The sequence below is a fragment of the Cinclus cinclus genome, chromosome Z (genome assembly GCF_963662255.1).
Source record: "Cinclus cinclus chromosome Z, bCinCin1.1, whole genome shotgun sequence".
Classification (NCBI taxonomy): Eukaryota; Metazoa; Chordata; class Aves; order Passeriformes; family Cinclidae; genus Cinclus; species Cinclus cinclus.
In genome coordinates this window covers 71325615-71344852 of record NC_085084.1, presented here as the reverse complement: position 1 = coordinate 71344852, position 19238 = coordinate 71325615, and the positions used below count along the sequence as shown (strand labels likewise).

Genomic DNA, 19238 nt, shown 5'->3' with positions numbered 1-19238 from the left:
AAATAAAATGCACTATAAATGAGATAGTTCTCAGATTTACTAAAACTAAATTACATTGTTTTGTAACATAGCTCTTAGAAATCTTAGTGGTAGTGCTGAGAAACGACACAGCCGTCTCTGAGAGAGGAAAAGGAGAACACAAGAGTTACAGCTTAGTCAGTGTAATTTTATATTTGAAAAGCTATTAGGACCAAGTACGAGCTGTTCATTTAAAATGTGCTGCCTAACCTCACAGTAAAACTAGATGGGGGAAGCCACAGGAAAAAAGAAATACAGTGGAAAATGCCATGGGGAAAAAAAGTAAATGGTCAGAACAAACCATACATTAATCAAAAACAAGCAAGACACCAGCACTGGATGGATAGAAGGTGCTAAAATGGAAAATTTTAATTCCTGTTTTGCACTCTGCTGCAGTGATAACTTTAGCAATATTTCTGTTTGAATTATAAACTATTGGAGATACAGTTCTTCCACTAAAAATTAGATCTCTGGTAGTTTAAAACAGACCTTCACATATATATAAATGCAGGAAGCACTGACATTGCTCATGTACTGTCGTGTACCAGAAAAAAACCAAGAATGGGTGTGGCAGGCAATTCCTAGGTTGCAAATAACTGTCTGACCAGACCTACTGACAAGAGCAATAGTACTGTTAACAAGGCCATTAAGCAATAAGCACCATGGAAAATGGCTGAAGTTCATAAACAAGTCAATTTTCAGGAATTAACCTGGGCAAGCTCATCAGAGCCACTGCATGAGGCTGATCTCTTGTCAGCTTCCATGCACAGGCTCTCAAAGGGATAATCAAGCCATCTCTTCTGATGAGTTAAATTATTATACTGGTTTCTTTGGGTGACTACATTTTCATCTGATGGCAGAACATGAAACCTGGATGACTAGGGGTCCCTGAAGACTCCAGTGTAGAAAAGAAACCCAAGCTTCACATCATCAGTGCTCAGACAGGAGGGCAGAAGGGCTGGTTGCAGGCAGTGCCATTCACTTGCTATCTCTTCCTAAAGTGCTCAGCCAAGTAGCCCACTGGACACCACAGAGTGAGCCTTGTTGAGCAGTATTGCACTTTTGACACCACTTCATGATACCCATATTGGGCAGAGCTCAATCTGAATTACAACGCAACACAGTGTGATGGAACTGTATGGAAGAGTGGCTGTGTAACAGAGATGAGGGGACATGGGATGAAGGGAATCCTGTGGACATGAGCCCTGCCTGTGAGGGGCAGGGTGTATGTGAGAGTGTATGTGGCCCTAATACCACCTGCCTTCCAAAATGTTCTGGCATGCCAGACTAAGGAATGCACTGCAATGCAACTGCAAAATGCAAAATCTAGAAGAGGAGACTCTGGTGTTTGTGGATTAATTTTCCTGACATCCACAAGACGAGCAGAGTTGAACAACAAAAATGATGGAGAGACTGGAGTATCTCTCCTATAAGAAAAGGCTGAGGGAGCTGGGCCTGTTCAGTCTCAGGAAGAGGTGATGGAGAGGGAACCTCATCAGTGTCTGTCACAGTCTGTCAGTGTCTGCAGGGAGGGGTCACACGGGGGACCAGGCTCTGCTCGGTGCTGCTGAGCAACAGGACAAGAGGCAACGGGGCACTGAATGATGCACAGGAAATTCCACCTGAGCATGGGGAAGAGCTTCACAGCACAGGTGACCAAGTACTGGAATAGATTACCCAGAGAGGCTAGCTTCATAGATACTGAAAAACTGTCTGGAGACAATCCTGCGCCATGTGCTCTGGATAATCTTGCTTGAACCAGAAGAGATGACCCGCTGCTGTCCACTCCAGCCCGACGCGTTCTGTCACTCGGAACCCGTCACACTTCACAAATGGACTACAACTCCCGGCATGCCCCCGGCCGCTGGGCCCCGCCCCCGCCGCGCGCGCGCCCTGTCGCGTGGAAGGTGAGCGCGGGGCAGGCCGGGAATGCGAGTCGGGATTGGCCGGCGCGCGCCCCGCTTTCCAGCGTGCCGGGCAGCAGGAAGCGGCGGCGGTGAAGCGAGAAGCGGCGCGGCGAGGAGCTGTTCCCGGTGAGTCCCCGGCGGAACTGCCTCTCCACCCCTTGGAGCGCCGCGTCGTCGGGCCGCGACCCGGCCGGGAATTGAAAAGGGATCGATTTAATGCGCGCTTTGATGACGTAATAAGGAGTAACGAGGCGGCGGCACTGCTGGGCGCCAGGCATGGGCCGGCAGCGGTCAGGTCCCCTCCCGGGACGCCCCGCGGGATCCCCGTGCCTCCCAGCGCCGCCCGCACCGCGCCCGGATCCCCCGTGCTCGGGGAGCCCTGGGCGCGGGCCAGGCCTTCCGCCTTCGCCCGCTCCGGGCACTCGGCGGCCGTTCATTGGCTTTTGCGCCCGGGGCGAGCGCTGCCCGCGCCTCGCGATTGGCCAGGGTCCCTCTGACTGACACAGGCGACCGCCAATGAGGCCGCGGGTGGCCGCGGGGCGCGCGGACCGCAGCCCGCGGGAGGCGCGCGCGGGTGGCGGGAGCCCCGGGTGGGGCGCAGGCGGTGGGTGCGCCGCCTGGCGGCCGCTGTGCCCCCGGTCTCCGGCAGCGACCTCGAGTCTGCACTGCGAGGCCGAGGGGTAGGATCGGCATGGAGGCCCGCGCCGTGCCTCAGCACGGGTTTTGAGGGAAACTTGCGGCACTGTGCGTGAGGAATTCCTGCTTTTGCACTGTCCAGCCCGCTGCTCCCCCTTTTCCAAGATGGCGGCGTTGTGGGCGCTCCGCATCAGCTCCTCCGGGTCACCCGACCTGCCCCAGCATTGCCCCGCCTGTGCCTGTGGGATCCATGTGCGGGAAACAGACATCTGGTGCCTGGAATCCAAAGAGTTCCAGATGTAGCCCAGGAGAATAGTAATAATAACATTGTTTCATTGAGGTGGATTTATAGATTCATAGCTCGGTGAATTTTACGTACATCACATGAAACGTGTCCATACGGGCTCGTATTGCTAAGGCAGTATTTCCATGAGTCTTTCAAGGAAATTGCACAGACAACTGAAGCGGTCCAATCTCTGTCCCCCATCTGTGAGCCCACTCGTAAGTGGGAGTTTGGATCATTTCTGTCCCGTCTTCCTTGGCTGCTTTGTTTTCCCAGCTGTACTTTTCACACCTTCCTCCAAAGCAGTCACCCTCTCATTTAACATGTGCTGTTTTGTCAGGCCTTTCTGTGCAATATGACTGAGGTTTTTAAATGAGAGTACACAATGAATGCTGCAACTGCATTTAGTTACACAGTAAATTCACATTTTTACTAGTTATGTGTAAATTAATGAACTGTCTAATATAAATTGTATGTTTCTTACTATGTTTTGTGAGAGTTCTAAGAAAAAAAACTTTTTAGAGTATCTTGTGTTTGTTGGGTTAAGATTGCTCTATTATTTTGAGGTTTGGGGTGTTTCTTTGAAGATATCCCTACAGACAGTTTGGAAGTAAAGTGAAAATCATGGCAGGTGAAAATCTTGAGAATTGGGGGCCAAATTTTTGTTTTAAGGAATTATGCTTTTAATTGCAACTCATCTGCCCTGTTATAATGTGTCAAAAATCAGCAAGTAGAATTAAACTGTGAAGTAGGTAGCTGACACCTTCCCACGTGAGACTTTATGTGAAATACCAGATGGTGAAAGAACGGAGGGAACTTCTGGCTGACTGTCTTAAACCCACCATTATAGATGAGGTGAAGAGAATGCAGCTGCAACATCTGCTCCCTTCCACCTCATCTTCCCCTGCAGGCTGGGCTCCTCTGCCCACTCAAAGACCCTGACAGTTGTTCCTGGTGCGAAATACGGCATATGTAGAATCTGCTTAAAGAAGGATTTGCTTTGATGTTGGATCTTTGTGTACTGTCAAGCCTCTTCAACAAGAAGGGAGATTTATTCCATGAAACAGAGAGCAGCTAGCAATCTCTGAGTAATGTCCAGGTGTTAGAAAAACAAATTACTTGTTGGTAGAATTGCCTTCTTAAGCTTATGAAGGTATACTTCTATGATTTCAGACCTAAGGGCAGGCTAACAAAGCCTGGGAAAAATGGGTGTACCCCTGATAGTGGACACAGAGAATGCAGAATTTAGAGGCCACAGGGACATGAAGCAGAAACCCCAAAATAAGGAAGAAACTAAAAAAGCAAACTTAGCAATTGTGTTGGAATCAGCTCCAACTGGGTAACAGGTAATTCTAGTTGGGGGATAGTGCAATGGCCAACTCAAGGAACCTGCTGATCCAAAAGAAGAGAGAGATTGAGTGTGAGGGCTAATTAGCATGGAAAGTAAGAAAATAATTAACCAGTAGAAGAAAGAATACTAATTAATAAGAGAACTATGTTACTTGTAACCAGTGAGCACTAATCCTTTTGCTTGCTAAAATGTATAATTAGTAAAAAGTTTTTATAGTTGGGTATTTGAGTTGTGGAATTCCACTGGGCACCCAGCCTTGCACAAGTCTGAAATAAATAATCAGTGTGTAGTTATTGGCTTGCTGCACACCAGGTAACACATCTGACTATTGTAGGCAACATTTCTGTGGTTGACAATGTAGCAATAGCAGGTAAGGCTGGATTTCCCTAAGTACTTATTTAATTCTTCTGGCAAAACAACTTCTTCATGGGTGATTTTTTTCTGAGAGCAAGAAAGAGTGTTTTCTGGTGTAAACAGGAGCTCCATAATTCTTTTTTTTTCTGCAGCATTCTAAATGTAAGCCATTAGTGTGGGAGTTGAAGATGAGCATTTTTGTGTGGATCTGAAGTAATTTTGCCTGGAGGTGATTTGCCAGGTGCTTTTGTTGAAGCACTCGGATGCTCTCCTGCTACGTAAGTAGCAGACTACTTCACGTATATTGGTACTAAATGTGAGAAGACAGACGCTTCTTACAGAAGATCCTTACAGGTGTCAAGCAGGAAGAACCTATGTCACCTCTGTTACTTAATCTTGCACTTGATCCTCTTCTATGTAAATTGGAAACTGATGGTCAAGGGTTCCAGGAGGAGGTTTGAAAGTTACAACCGTGGACTATGCTGATGATTTGTCGCTGTTGAGTGATTCCTGGGATGGTATATGTGACATATATCTCATCCACCAGCATCAAGTTCTGCTAAACCTCTCCAGGTCTGAGATCCTCTGCAACTCCCACCCTCAGCTATGTTTATTGTGTTAGTAAGGGAGGGAGGGCTATCAGATTATAAGCATTATGTGTCTCTTTCAAAAAGCTGGCAAAGAATATTTCATTTTACAGAGGAAGAAGTGTAATTAGGATGAATGAGTAAACTTGACAGCAAATGAAATCCCTGGCTATGGTGATGCACTCAGAAATTGTAAATTGCTGTTCTATTACATCCATATTTAAAGGAAGTAAACATCTTGTGTTCATGAGCTGCAAAATGTGACTTAATAGTTTTAAGCATTGTCTGTTAACCAAGTAGATGGGTGGGATTGCAAGAAGTAATTTTATGAAGATTCTGAGATTATGATGTTATTAACTAAGTAGCTGTGGAGATGTTGCATCCCTGCAGTATTTGCTTTGAGCGTGGTGGGTCCCTACTGAATCTGTAGGATAAAGAAATACACACTTTGGCTGTTCTTTCATGTGTCCAAATAAAACAATATTCCACATCATTAACTGTGCCATTTCCTACCTGTCAGCTAACACTGGGTAAAAAGCCTGTTAGCAAGACAGTTTTTCCATTGGTTTTATAGTCCTGGCAAAGTGCTAGTTAGGTCACATTTGTATAATAACCTGACTGTGCACAGTATTTACTGTGTGGCACAGTTTTCTTATTCTCATACCACATTTGTTTTGCAGACCAGGCCTTTTGCCATGGAAGCTGAGGAAACGATGGAATGTATCCAGGAATTCCCTGAACACTACAAAGTTATTTTGGACAGACTGAATGAACAGCGTGAGCAGGACCAGTTTACAGATATCACTCTGATCGTCGATGGTATGTACAGGCCCAAGAATCAGTTGGTATTCAGAATTCTGAAAGCTGTGCTGGGATGTGTTTGGATTTTTCATGGTCAGGTGTCAGACTGTGCTGTGAAGAAAATCTTGGTTCTGTACCTGTGTGCAAGTTACTTGCAAATTTCATTGTAGTGATTAATAATTTTGCTTCTGCTTTCCCAAACAAGAGACTAAAATATTCTCAGACAGAAGGCCTCTTCAAAACTGCTGTGGTATATTTAATGTGCTGAGGATTCCCAAAACATTGTTAAAATATTTTTCTCTGACTTGTCTGACCGCATGCAGAGAACTTCCGCAAATACAGTGTCTAAATAAAAAAAACCCCCACACCTTGAAACAATATTTACTTCTCACAGCAGCTTCTCTGGTATCTGTCTACTATTTTAATGTATACTTAAAAAAGGATAGAAGGAAGTACTTTTTGTAAGTGTTCTAAGGGCATAAGAACGGTTTTAAAAGGATGATGAAGATACAAGTGCTTACTGTTTTCTTAGAAAAGGTAGTATATGGTAGATCACTTAAGTCTGCTTCATATTCCAAACTTGTCTTAGAATGGATGAACACTACAGGGAATAATAGGCAGTGTACACTAGGACAGACTTTGCTAAAGGAGTACCACCAGATCGTTAAAAGGATAGCAGCAACTCACTTGAAGAAAAGTGATCCTACAGAGTCCAGATTAGAAGGAGGGTAAGCAAGTGAAGAAAAACAAATATTTTTCAGGAACAGCCACAGTTGCACTGACATCACTTGCCCTTAATGCTTGCTCCTGCTCTCTCATTACCAAATACATGCATTGAACTCAGAGCTGGTTTTATGTGCAGCTGTGTAGTTCGAATCTATGTTGCTTCCTTTATCCCTGTATCACTGAGCCCTGTGAGTGTTCATGCCTCCACTGGGGAGAAGAAATACAGACTGGAAAACAGAAAGAATAGAGCAGAACCACTTTTGTTCTGTGGTGTTTATGCTGGCGGTGGTGATAACATACATCAGTCTGTAGGAGCAACAAAAACATGAGACATACAGAGCTGAGCTGAGACATACTGAAAAAAGTTTGCAGGGAAATTTCCTGTAATTCATTTCTTAAATGAGAAACATATGAGTGAGTGAGGGAGTGAGTGTGAGCTGGTTGAATTGCTGAGTTTTAGCAAGGTCAGTAATGTCAGCAAGGTTCTGTGTGAGAAGGGAGGAACCAACTTCAGTAGTGTCCTGTGTTACAAGGAGAAAACAATATATGCTGCTGGAATAGATATTTAAACTCAGTGGTTTTTTTTTTTCAACATCTGCATTTATTCTATGCTATGGAGGGAGAAAGGTATTATCCTAAACCAAACTTTCTGTCTCCCTTTGCAGGTCACCATTTTAAAGCTCATAAGGCAGTTCTTGCTGCCTGTAGCCAGTTCTTCCATAAATTCTTCCAAGATTTCACTCAGGAGCCTTTGGTGGAGATTGAAGGTAATCTGACTTGTGCAGATAAGAACATTCAGAGTTGTTTGCTTAAGATGGAAATTATTTTAGCATCCGTAGTACAGACCAGTGTTTCTGACTGGAGTAACAGAATGTTAAGATCATCTAGGCCCAACATCCCCTGCCATGGGAAGGGATGCCTCCCAAGGTATGCCACCCAATGACCAGGTTGGTCAAGGCTGTAGCCAGCCTGGCCTTGAACACTTGAACATGATTGGTCATTGCAGTTAACTTTCTAGATCTTGAGTTGTTCTGAGACAGCTAACATCTGTGGAAAGAAAAACTCCCACAATAAAAATCAAAACTAGAACAGTATTAAATATATTGGAAGGGAAAATGTGAGATTATGTGGTGCTTTTTAATTATTTTTTTTTCCCCTTTTCTTCCCTAATACATGGCTAGTGATGATCAGGCAGATCCTGTATATGATTTTAGGACTAGCAATACTACACTAAAGCTTTCCCAGAGAAAAGCCATTCTGGTTAGCTGAAAAAGACTGTCAGTGATGGCCAATGGATGATGCCTTGACTGGGATGCAAGAGTAAGGCAGACATGGAGCAATACTTTATGTGATAGGCATAAGGGAGGCAAAGGGAGATAGGCAGGGAGGAAATGAAATTCCTGCAGCAGCATTTCAGGAAATAATAAATACTCCAGGAATAGTATTTTTGTGTTTAAATTTATATATTACTGAAAGAGCTTTTTGTCCGTCTTATCATTCCTTTTATATTTGTCACAGAAAAACTCCACAGTTGTTCCAGACTCGCGTTTTTCTAGTAGATTTTTTTTATTCCAACATGAGTGAGGTTGGAGCTAGGTGATTATAAAGTTCTCTTCCAACCCAAACCATTCAGTGGAGCCACTTAAGGGTGTGATCTTTATGAAATTGGCAGCTACAGTACTGTGATCAAAATGATGTGCAGGCAAGTGTGCAAGATTCACTGGGAAGATGAGGCTGTGGAATTGTTAAAGGTAACTTGTTTCTCTTGCCTGCATACAGGTGTAAGTAACATGGCTTTTCGTCACCTAATTGAGTTCACCTATACAGCCAAGCTAATGGTACAAGGTGAAGAAGAAGCAAATGATGTTTGGAAAGCTGCAGAGTATCTACAGATGCTAGAAGCAATCAAAGCACTTGAAATCAGGTAAGCATATAAGCTTCTTTCTCTTCCCAGCACTGAAGGAGAGAGTGTCAATAAGGCTTTTGCAAGGGCTATCTGCCAGTATTTTGTAGTGCTGTTTCTTAATGCTGGAACCCCCTTCACTTGCATAGAACCATATATTCTTTTACTGTAACATACATTTCAGAATTACACGGGGTAAAACAAGAACGTTGTATTTGATGGGCTAGAACTCAGTGACAAGTGACATGGCTTGTAAATGTTGCTGATGTTGTAGGGCTGTGACTCTGTGGTAACTGATAGTTGGTGTAGGAACAATGGTGGGGTAGGACAGTTGGGATGGACAGAGGCAAGAGATGTCTGAAGCCAGGTCTTGAAACTCGTGGTTTATTGCAAAAGGCATGGGTGCAAGGGCCCTGCTTGGAGCTGCGAGCTGCAGCTTGGAGCAGGCCCGGGACAGCAAGAGTAAGAGAGGGTAGGTGTAAGAGTAAGAAGAGGAGTAAGATCAATAGTAAGAGAGCGAGGTTCCCATTACAGTACAATAAACCTTCTTCTGTGCTGAATATTCTAATTTTCACTAACCAGTCTAATACAAGATACAAATCCTGTAGCATTTACATACAGCCTATAAGAATCATTACATTACCATACTGTGTTACATTTTAAACCCTAAAAACTACTCTTTGGACCCCTTCTGCCAAGCTGGTAGGGTCTGCTCTGACCCCTGGACCTGTCTGCAAGCAGACGGAATTGTTCAGTTAAAAGGAGATTACTTTCAGCTGGCCATACTATTGTTTTCCAGTTGTTTAGTAACTAAGGTTTGGTATCTCAAAGACAGCTTTCATTTCAATCTCGCTTATAGTTTCCATATTCTCAAAATCTTTTGCCAGGCAATCATATTTATAAGGTTTTCCTGTTTCATCTTCCTCAAAAAGTTGGTCTCTGTGCTGTCTGATGGCCCACACCTGACTGACAGCTGGCTGTGCAGTGACAATGTCTCTCTCAGCACAAATTTGTGCTGGTGTTTTGATTTTATGTAGCTTTCTGCTGTTTCTAGAGAATAAGCAGTGATCTTAAAACCTCTTGCTGCAAAATTACTCTCAAGCTTCTTGAATAAATGTAACTTGAAATCAGTTTTATCTGGGTTCAATACTCAATCAAATGTTACTGCAGCACCTGTTATGCAGTTACCAGAAACTGTAATCCAGTGCCAAAGTCTAGCTTCAAAAAAGTATGTGCCAGTCCCATCATGCTGTTTTTCATCCCCTTTTTGCCATTTCACTTCCATGAAATTCTCTCATGTTCTTACTCCTTCTGCATGCCACACTGCTTGCTTTAGGCATGTGATCCAGGAGCTCCTTGCGATATACCTATCCTGTTGTAGACATCAGAAATCCAGGCTATATGAAACTGGGTTTAGCTAGTCTGTTTTCCTGTGCGTGAACAAAGACGCCGTTTATAAACTGTGGCCTGCATTACATCATTACTTACACATCTGGCAATATGACTTGGAGATGATGGGCAAAGTCTTGTACCTTGTTACTAGAAAGCCTGGACGTGATAGGGAGTGCATTACAGGAAAGGATTTATCATGGTGCAGAGGCATGTTAAAAGCACAGCTTGCTTCAGTCAGTCTGTTTGATGGGGAGATAGCCACTTATTTTTGAAACTGATGATCAGTAATAAAACCTGCAGCACAGCAGTCCTGTGGATGACTTGAAAGCATTGACTCACTCAGCTATGTCTGTATCTGAGATGCCATGCTGTCACTGACATTTTGGAGGAAGAGGGTTGTGTGTGTGTTACTCAGTGAGAAAAGCGCAGAACTGAGGGTTGTGTTTAAGCCCAGAAAATTAAACTAGAATACTCCTTTCACATCCTAGTGGGTTTTTTTATGTCATCTGTTAGCAGTCTGCCTTCTTGAATGATGGAATATGTTAACCCTTGTGTGTATAACCATCCTGTGAAGTCACAGCTAAAGTGTTTTCTGACAAGCTCTAAGTACTGCTTGTAGTTGCAGGCAGTGCAGAACCCAAGAGGTGAATGGCATAGGGTGGACCTGAACCTTGTTTCTGAGTAGGCAAGCCAAAGAATTTATTATTGTAGAGGAGTTTTCTTTCCAAGTACAGAATTGCACACATTTTTATGTAAGTCAATAGGTCAGCTGGTTTTTCTTCTTCATAGATGCTTTGTATCATTCAAGCAGAGCTATTTACTTTAAATACTTAAAATACTTTAAAGTATTTTATCAGCTTTAACAATGTTCTTTTACTGCACTAAGGAGTGTAGATTCAGGACAAATTAGCTTCTGATGTGCACACAAATTATGTGTCTGATTTGCACACAGATAATGTGGTCATCATTCAACTTTTGAGAAACAGCTAAGAGATTGTTGCATGCAGAACCTTATTACTTGGCAGGAGTTATGTCATTGTTAAGTGATCTTAACCATGTTTATGCAAATGCTTTTCAGGAACAAAGAAAATTCATCACCCTCAGAACCAAATGAAGCACAAGGTAAAAATAAACCAAAAAAGAGGAAGATTGCTGAAACCTCTAATGTTATCACAGAAACACTGCCATCTGCAGAATCAGAGCCTGTTGAAATTGAGGTTGAGATTGCTGAAGGGACAATGAAAGTGGAAGATGACAGCATTGAAACCCTTGAAGAAGTAGCTTCTGCAGAGCAATCCATAAAGTACATACAGACAACAGGTACAGGTACATCAGATGAATCCGCTTTGGCTCTTTTGGCAGATATCACCAGCAAGTATCGTCAGGGAGAGAGAAAATGCCAGATCCAAGAAGATGGTGATAGTGCAACTGATCCTTCGTGCAAACAGGTAGAAGGTATTGAAATTGTGGAACTTCAGCTGTCACACATGAACAATTTATTCCACTGTGAGAAATGTAACCGTTCATTTAAATTGTTTTACCATTTTAAGGAACACATGAAAACACACTCTACTGAGAATTACAAGTGTGACATATGCAATAAAAGATACCTACGAGAGAGTGCTTTGAAACAGCACCTCACCTGCTACCACCTTGAGGAAGGTGGTGCCAGCAAGAAGCAAAGACCTGGCAAGAAAATACACGTATGCCAGTACTGTGACAAGCAGTTTGACCACTTTGGGCATTTTAAAGAGCACCTTCGGAAGCACACAGGTAAGAACGCTGCTGCAGGCCTGTGCTTGTGGCCTTCATTCTACTATTTTGGACTTGTGCATGTTTTGGGGAAATAGATAATATGCTGAAGAAAATACATGAGTCCTGAGTGCTAGAAATACTTGGCTTCTAGTTATAACTAAAATGGTGATATGTCTTTTTGTTTGTTTGTGTTTTTTTGTTTTCAGTTGCTGTAAACGTTTGGGGGATTGAGACAATTAAAAATAGGCACCTAAAACCAGAAAGTAATAGTGATGCTTCTCTGTTGAGTCTATTAAATCTTAAAAGATTTTTTTCAAAATACTTCCTTTAAGGCATGTCCCCTTCAAAAATAACAAACTGAGGAACTACTTTTATTTTCAAAATTTTCTAGCAAATATTTCTGTTGAAATATTATTTAAATCACAATCTTCTTAGTAGAATACAGTATAGAGAGCTTCTTTAGCTAACAGCTTCTGAGTAAATGGCTATAAGATATTAAATGCCCTCAAAGAATTATGTCTTGTACTATCTTGTTTGGAAAGTTTTACCCTTGCTCTTGTCTCGTCTCATCTATGATTTGGATTTTCTTCATTAATTAAGAAAAACTACTAAAACTAGCAAAACATTTCTAGTCATTATAGTAGACTTTTTTTACTGTGCAATCTACCTCTTTGAAATCTGGGTAGCAAAAATCTTTTGAGTACAAAGTGATTTGTGCTCCTCCTTTTTTTCTTTTTAGTATGGGAGATTATTATTTCTTCATCTCACTGAAAAATCTGCTGAGTGGACACTGAGAATGACACAGATAACTGAATGTAAAATACACATGTTCTTGATCTTCTAGATGTTTTTGTTTAATATGCCAGTCATAAGAAAAGTTTAATGGAGGGTAGTAAGCAGCTTGTTATTGTTAAAGCCTTTTAATTAGAATGTCTTAAATGTAATTAGAATGTACCTGTGTGTGTGACTGCTAAGTATTCATATATGGCTGAGCCCAATCTATTCTAATAGCCTCCTAAAAGTTTCTTTTATAAGCAAACTTTGGGAAGTCCTTATCCCCTGTAAAGCAGGGAGTGTTTCTCCATTATAAGCAATTCAAATATGAATTAGTTATCAAAAATCTATTCAGGAAAAAAATTTGTGGCAGATAACCAGAGTAATCTAAAATACGTAATATGTTCACTCTTGCAAAAAAGAATTTTCAATTCAAAGCAAGTTCACATATCACAAGAGGTACAAAATACCTAATATATATTGATCTAATAAGTAGATCATAAGTACAACACATGGAATTATTTACAGTTCAGCATTTTCAAAAGCCTTAAGCTTAAAACCAGAACAGATACCAGCATTTAACTGTGGTCTCCTAAGGAGAATGAAAAAGCTCCCATTCTATTAAAGGCTTTCTAAATTCTGAGCTCTGTATAGCACTGGTTGAAGGTTAAAATGAACTTGAAAGGCCTGTCAGAAAGATATAAAAATATTTTATCCTGTTGTTGTTCAATCATTATACTAGCGATTACATTAAAATAGCAGTGGAGCAGTAATAGGATGATAAAATGGCTTGGGTTGGAAGGGACCTTAAACATCATTTAGTTTGACCCTCTGGGGACAAGGGCAGGGTACCTTCCACTAGACCAGGCTGCTGAGAGCCACATCCAGCCTGGTTCTGAACACTTCTCAGGGAGAGGACAACCACAGCTTCTCTGGGAAACTTGTTCCAGTGCATAACCACCCTATGAGAAAATAATTTCTTCCTTATATCTAACCTAAACCTACTCTGTTTCAGTTTAAGGCTATTCCCCCTTTGCCATTATCACTACATTCCATTCTAAAAAGTCCCTCTTCAGCCTTCCTTCTTATAGACTGCCTTTAGGCACTGGAAGGTGCTCTCAGACCTCCCTGAAAGCCTTTTCTTCTCCAGGCTGAACAACCCTAAAGCTCTCAGCCTGTCTTCACAGCATACCAGGAGGATCTGCTCCATGATTTTTAGGGCATGGAGGTGAGACTGACTGGCCTGTAGTTCCCCAGGTCTTCCTTATGTCCCTCTTTTGAAAGGATTATGCTTCTGCTTTTCCAGTCATCTTGAACTTCATTGGACTGCCACACCTCAAATTTTATGCATAGTTGCTTAACAACTTCTTTCACCAGCTCTCTGAGGACCAGCAGATGCATCTCATCAGGTCCCATGGATTTCCTTTTTGTGTTTGAGTTTGTCCAGGAGCTCTTAGGTCATCCATGCATGCTCTGTAGAATCATAGAATCACTGACTGGTTTGCATTGGAAGGAACCTTGAAGATCATCTAGTTCCAAACCCCCTAGCTCCTTGGGCAAAGTCTGTGATTTTTGACCTGCAAGACTGAGGGCAGTTTAGTGTCCTCTCTGCCTTTCCTGTACAACATTTCAAAAATGTAGGGGAATGTTCTAATGTTCCCACCATTTAACATATTTCTGTAGCTTTTAGGTGTGTAAGTGACAATTAAGTTGCTTGTGAATTTCTTTTTAAAAGCTTATTAGGAACTTGTAAATATTTCTGAAGATTGTTTTTCCACAGCAATATCCAATAACTGCTGCATGCCTGAAAATGCAGGCTTTTAAACTAGCTAGGATTGATCCTCATGGTATTCACTGAAATGGTTCAGCCTCTTTTGGAGTTTGTTTGTTTCAGTAGTGGTGCTGGTGGCAGTACCTATACAGATTATTACAGCCTTTCAGAGGAAATACACTCTTCCAGGGTTTTTTTTTGTAATTTAATTTGCTTGAATGTCATTGTGTTTGTGCATGGTGCAACACCCTTTGTTCATTACCACTTGATGACAGCATAGTACCTTGGATAATACAAAGACCAGCTTTCAGCTTCCCCTGCTGTTGTCCTTAGCTGGCTTCTGTTTGATACCATGGTTGAAATGAAGTGGTGAAACTGAGAGGAATTTTTATCTTGCTTGCGCTTATTTATGTCCCTCTGTGCTTTTTCTGTGATGTATTTTTGGGGAAAGTGGGGTTTTTTGTTGTTTTAGTATTGATGTACTGTTATTTCACAATCATTCTGTGCCAGCTTTGTTTTCTGGAGCTCTATTTCAAGCATAAGCTATTATTACTGAAAATAAAATGCTGTATTATTTAAATACTTCCTTCTTTAATATGTTACTTTATATATTGACTAATTTTGATTCTTTAATTGTAACTATTATCAGATGAAAAGTCTGAAATAGCTCCTATTTCTTTAAAATATTTTGCCAGAATAGTAATATCATTTCCACAAATACCTTAAAAGCTACTGATAATTCTTACACTGGTTTTCTTCTAAATTAGACTTATGACTCTACATCCATATTTATCCCTTTTATATTGAATTTTCATATCTTTTTCTGCAGAATAATCCAGTTGGCCACATCTTTACAGTGTATTTATCAACCTAGACAAAAGAGAGAGAGGAGATGAAGAGAAACCTGAAAGAAGACTGGGTGTTTTTATACAATTACAAATCCTTGTATCTGTCTTAACAGGTGAAAAACCCTTTGAATGTCCAAACTGCCATGAACGTTTTGCTAGGAATAGCACACTCAAATGTCACCTGACAGCCTGTCAGTCTGGAGCTGGCGCTAAAAAGGGAAGAAAGAAGCTGTATGAATGTCAGGTGGGTAATGGAAGTAGGTGAATCTGAGGTTAGGTACCTTCCTCCTTCAAGGAGCATGGGAGGACTGAACAGGAGAGGCAATGAGAGTGGGCTCTAAGAGTTACTGCAGTAAAATAATACTGAATCACAGAATATGCTGAGTTGGACTCAGCCCACAAGGATTGAGTCCGACTCCCAGTCTTCACAGGACACCCCAAGAGTCACACCCTGTGCCTGTGAACATTGTCCAAGTGCTTGTTGAGCTCTGTCAGGCTGTTGCTGTGACTACTGCCCTGGGGAGGCTGTTCAGTGCCCAAACACCCACTGGGTGAAAAGCCTTCTTCTAATATCCAGCCTAAACCTTCCCTGACTCAGCTTCAGGCCATTGCCCCAGGTCCTGTCACTGGTCACCTCGGAGAAGAGATCAGTGCCTGCCCCTCCTCTTCTAAAAGGGAAGTTGTATACAGTAGGGAGGTATTTGGAGTACAACCAAAACATTCAGATAAATTGTCACATCTAAGTATGTCCATTTAAAATACAGAGTTACTGATGTGGAGCCTTATAATACTTAAAATCACAGAGATTTTTCTGGGTAGGCTGCACTTTACTGGTCTTTCTGCTTCTTTTTCAAGGTACTTGATACACTGACCTATGCCTTTCTACTTCAAAGCAAGCTTCACTAAAAATGAAACCCAATGTCCAAAATACACATTTTTTTATTTTTTTTTTATTCTCTGTTTAAACATACTCATTTTGTTTGGAAAGTAATTACAATTTATGATGTCTGTCTGCAGTATTTTTTAAGCAAAATATATAAATGCTGTAGATAGTGCTAGGCTACTTTGTCACTATATGTAACTGACATTTGAAAAGTCATTGAGATAAATCTAATTTCATTTTTAAAGAGCTGATTCAGGTCATAACTCATTATCTAAACTTCCTCATCCTCTCATAGATGTTGCAAATGTGCATTAGTGTCCCTTCAGCCTGCAGAAACTGCTGCAATTCTTGGATAAATTTTTAGAACTTCATTTCTCTTCAGAACTAAATTTGAACAAATAAATATTTGTTCACTGAACAAAGAGGAAAAACAAACTTCTTTCTTCATGAGTCCTTTCTTTCACACGTATGCCTTGAATACTGAATTAGATTCTGTGTGGCAAGAACAGTAATTATGTGCCTGGGTATTGCTGATAGTCATTATCTTTATATATGACTAATTCTGAGTGTTTATTTATAATACTAGTATTTTTTAAACTGTATGTGCAGTCTCTTTCTGAAATGTGAGCCTGTGGGAAAAGGGTGTGGCAATAGTACTGCAACCCATTTTAGCAAACTTCAGCTGCAAAATGGAGATGTTTGTCTGACTTCACAGACCTAATCTTGATTTAATCCTGTCAGATACTTCCTCCATCATCTTTCTGTGCTGTTACTGAAAATTATGAAGAGAAAGAACATCATGTTTCAACACTGTTTGCCAACAGCAAAGGGGTGTTGAAATGTGTTTTCTTGCTGCTTTCTACAGCCAAACACTTGCATGGACAAAGACTCCTGATCCTGTGGGTTTCTTTTACTCCAAACCTGACTCTACCCCACTCTTCTGTCTCCTCTACCCTGCATCTTATTTATTTCTGCACTCTCTGTGTGTTGTTTTCCAGCTATTTACCTCCAGTGCCAGCTGAAGGGAAGGAAGGGAGATCACGTGCTTAGTGAAAACAGCATGTCTGCTGTTGAGGCAGTACTTTTGGCTGGAAGAGAATGAGAGGAATGGAGTTTTAAAAGTTTTATCTGCTGAAATTACTCAAGTAGGGTGTTTTTTAAAATCACAGAATGGGAGAGTTCAGCCTAGCCTGTTAAACCTCACAATGTCATGAGCAAGTGAAAGCTGATAAGGAAAAGTTGTTCAGTAGTATTGCATCTAGAATGTCAGTAAAACAACAGCCTGGATTACACTTTCATTGGACCCTCTTAATACATAAACGTCTTTCCACCCAAAACTCTAGTTCCAGACATGTGTTGATTGGAGTATGATACTGTACATGAATTTCAGATGAGAAAACTTTCAAATGCTCTACTGACTCATGAATTTTGTACGAATTTTATGTATGCGCTACTCAAAATAGCTCATGATTCTTAAAAGAAGAATAAATAAATATCAAGTCCCCTGTTTATTTAAAGCATTCTTCTCAACTTTTACCTCTAACATGTATGGGTTTTTTTTAATCCAAGTAGCAAGAAGCAATATAGTGTGAAGCCATGATCTCAGATAGGCACTGTATTTTGTCAGATTTCTGTTGGCATTGTTTAACATGCTGTGTCTTTTGTTTCAGGTTTGTAACAGCGTGTTTAACAGCTGGGATCAGTTCAAAGACCACTTGGTAATACACACTGGAGACAAACCCAACCACTGTACCTTATGTGATTTGTGGTTTATGCAAGGCAGTGAGCTGAGAAGGCATCTCAAAGAAACGCACAATATTTCAGAACTAATAGTGACAGAAGAGCTTCTTCCAGTGGAAGGTATGGAAGCTGAACCAGTAACGTCAATGACAATAATAGAACAAGTTGAGCAAGTGCATGTCCTACCAGTAATTCAGGTACAAGTGGATCCTGCACAGGTAACTGTGGAACAGATGCAACAGGATCTCATACAGGACAATCAAGTGAAAGGCACACAGATGGAGGAACTACAGGAACAGGTGCAGATTAGTTACCTGGAAGTTGAACACATTCAGACTGAACAAGGTGCTGAAGTTCACGTGGAGCAGTTACATGTTGAGCATGTAAATCAAATACAGATGGAAGAAGTACAGGCAGAACTTATAGATGCAACAGACCTTGAACAAGTAGAATATCAAGGTGTTGATCAAGGAGAAGCAGAAGAAAAGGATCATAATCAAGCGGATGATGCAGATAAGGAACATAATGAGCAAGCTGAAGACTTAAAAACACAATTAGTGGACACACAAAATGCAAAAGTGGATGACTAGGACAAATAATGACAGTGCAGTTTTAAGAATGAAATACCAAATTATTTTTGTTAACTTTTACATTGGTTTTTGAACCATCACTGGTCACCTTTCCAATATGCTGTCCATAGAAATCTGGACAAGTGGACCAAAATTAGCTTTCTTCATGTACTATTAGACTTCTCTCATACGTGAAAAATAGTTTCCCATTCATGTAGTGCCATGAAAAAGAAACTACCACAGACACGGACAACTTTGAGATTTTTAGCAATCAATAGCTTGTGTCATTGTTACACCATTCCTGGGCATAAGTAAAAGTAATTTCACCTCTTTTCCTCTTGCAGGAGAAGCAAAGTCTTATAAAAATTTGCACGATGTCTGTGGCAGGGGAATTAGTAAAATATGAGGGGTTCTGCTGTAAGTGGCAATTGCATACCCGTGAATTTTTGGATCTTAACTTTCAGGCTGGGCTAAAAGCACTGTTGCTGGGGGTCTCTGAGCACAAAAGTCCTGTGCCTTTTCAACACTGAGTGGTTAAATTTCCACAAAGTTTCTAGAGTTTTTGAGAACTTAGTTCTGTAAAAGGCAGTGTAGGTAATGTTATAGTGCTTTATATTTTTGCTTGAAATTGCCAGTTACTGATTTTCTTCTTGCATTAAATTTAGAGGTGGGGGGGCTGAGGGAGGGAACAGACTTCACTTGGAGGCAGCAGGACACTCTAAAAAGGACATCTAAAATAGGAAAAGCTTGGTAGAGTCTGTGAAACATGATTTGGAAGAAAGCTACGAGCAGGCTCTTCTTTTATAAATAATCATTTTTGAAAATGAATATGTTTAAACATAGAGACTTGTCTATATGGCATCAGGCTCTTGGTTTTTTTAAATGAAATTCTGACACTCGACAAAAAGATGTGCTAAACACAAAAGCCATAGGTATGAGT

The 19238-nt window shown here is 41.2% G+C and overlaps 1 protein-coding gene across 3 annotated transcripts; it reads left to right on the top strand.

Annotated features, from left to right (window-relative positions):
* The first annotated feature begins 3233 nt into the window (after positions 1-3233).
* ZNF131 (zinc finger protein 131) lies at positions 3234-18991 on the top strand. 3 transcript variants are annotated; one of them, XM_062513166.1, is made up of 7 exons: positions 3234-3251; positions 5817-5955; positions 7329-7430; positions 8443-8587; positions 11037-11731; positions 15220-15350; positions 17660-18991. In XM_062513166.1, the coding sequence occupies exons 1-7, from the start codon at positions 3234-3236 to the stop codon at positions 18317-18319; spliced, it is 1890 nt and encodes a 629-aa protein (XP_062369150.1). In that variant the 3' UTR covers positions 18320-18991. The 3 variants fall into 3 exon arrangements, with proteins under 3 accessions (XP_062369150.1, XP_062369151.1, XP_062369152.1); XM_062513167.1 differs by lacking the exon at positions 3234-3251 and having other exon boundaries at positions 5832-5955; positions 11037-11406; positions 11509-11731; XM_062513168.1 differs by lacking the exons at positions 3234-3251; positions 5817-5955; positions 7329-7430; positions 8443-8587 and having other exon boundaries at positions 11371-11413; positions 11509-11731.
* Positions 18992-19238: the final 247 nt, after the last annotated feature.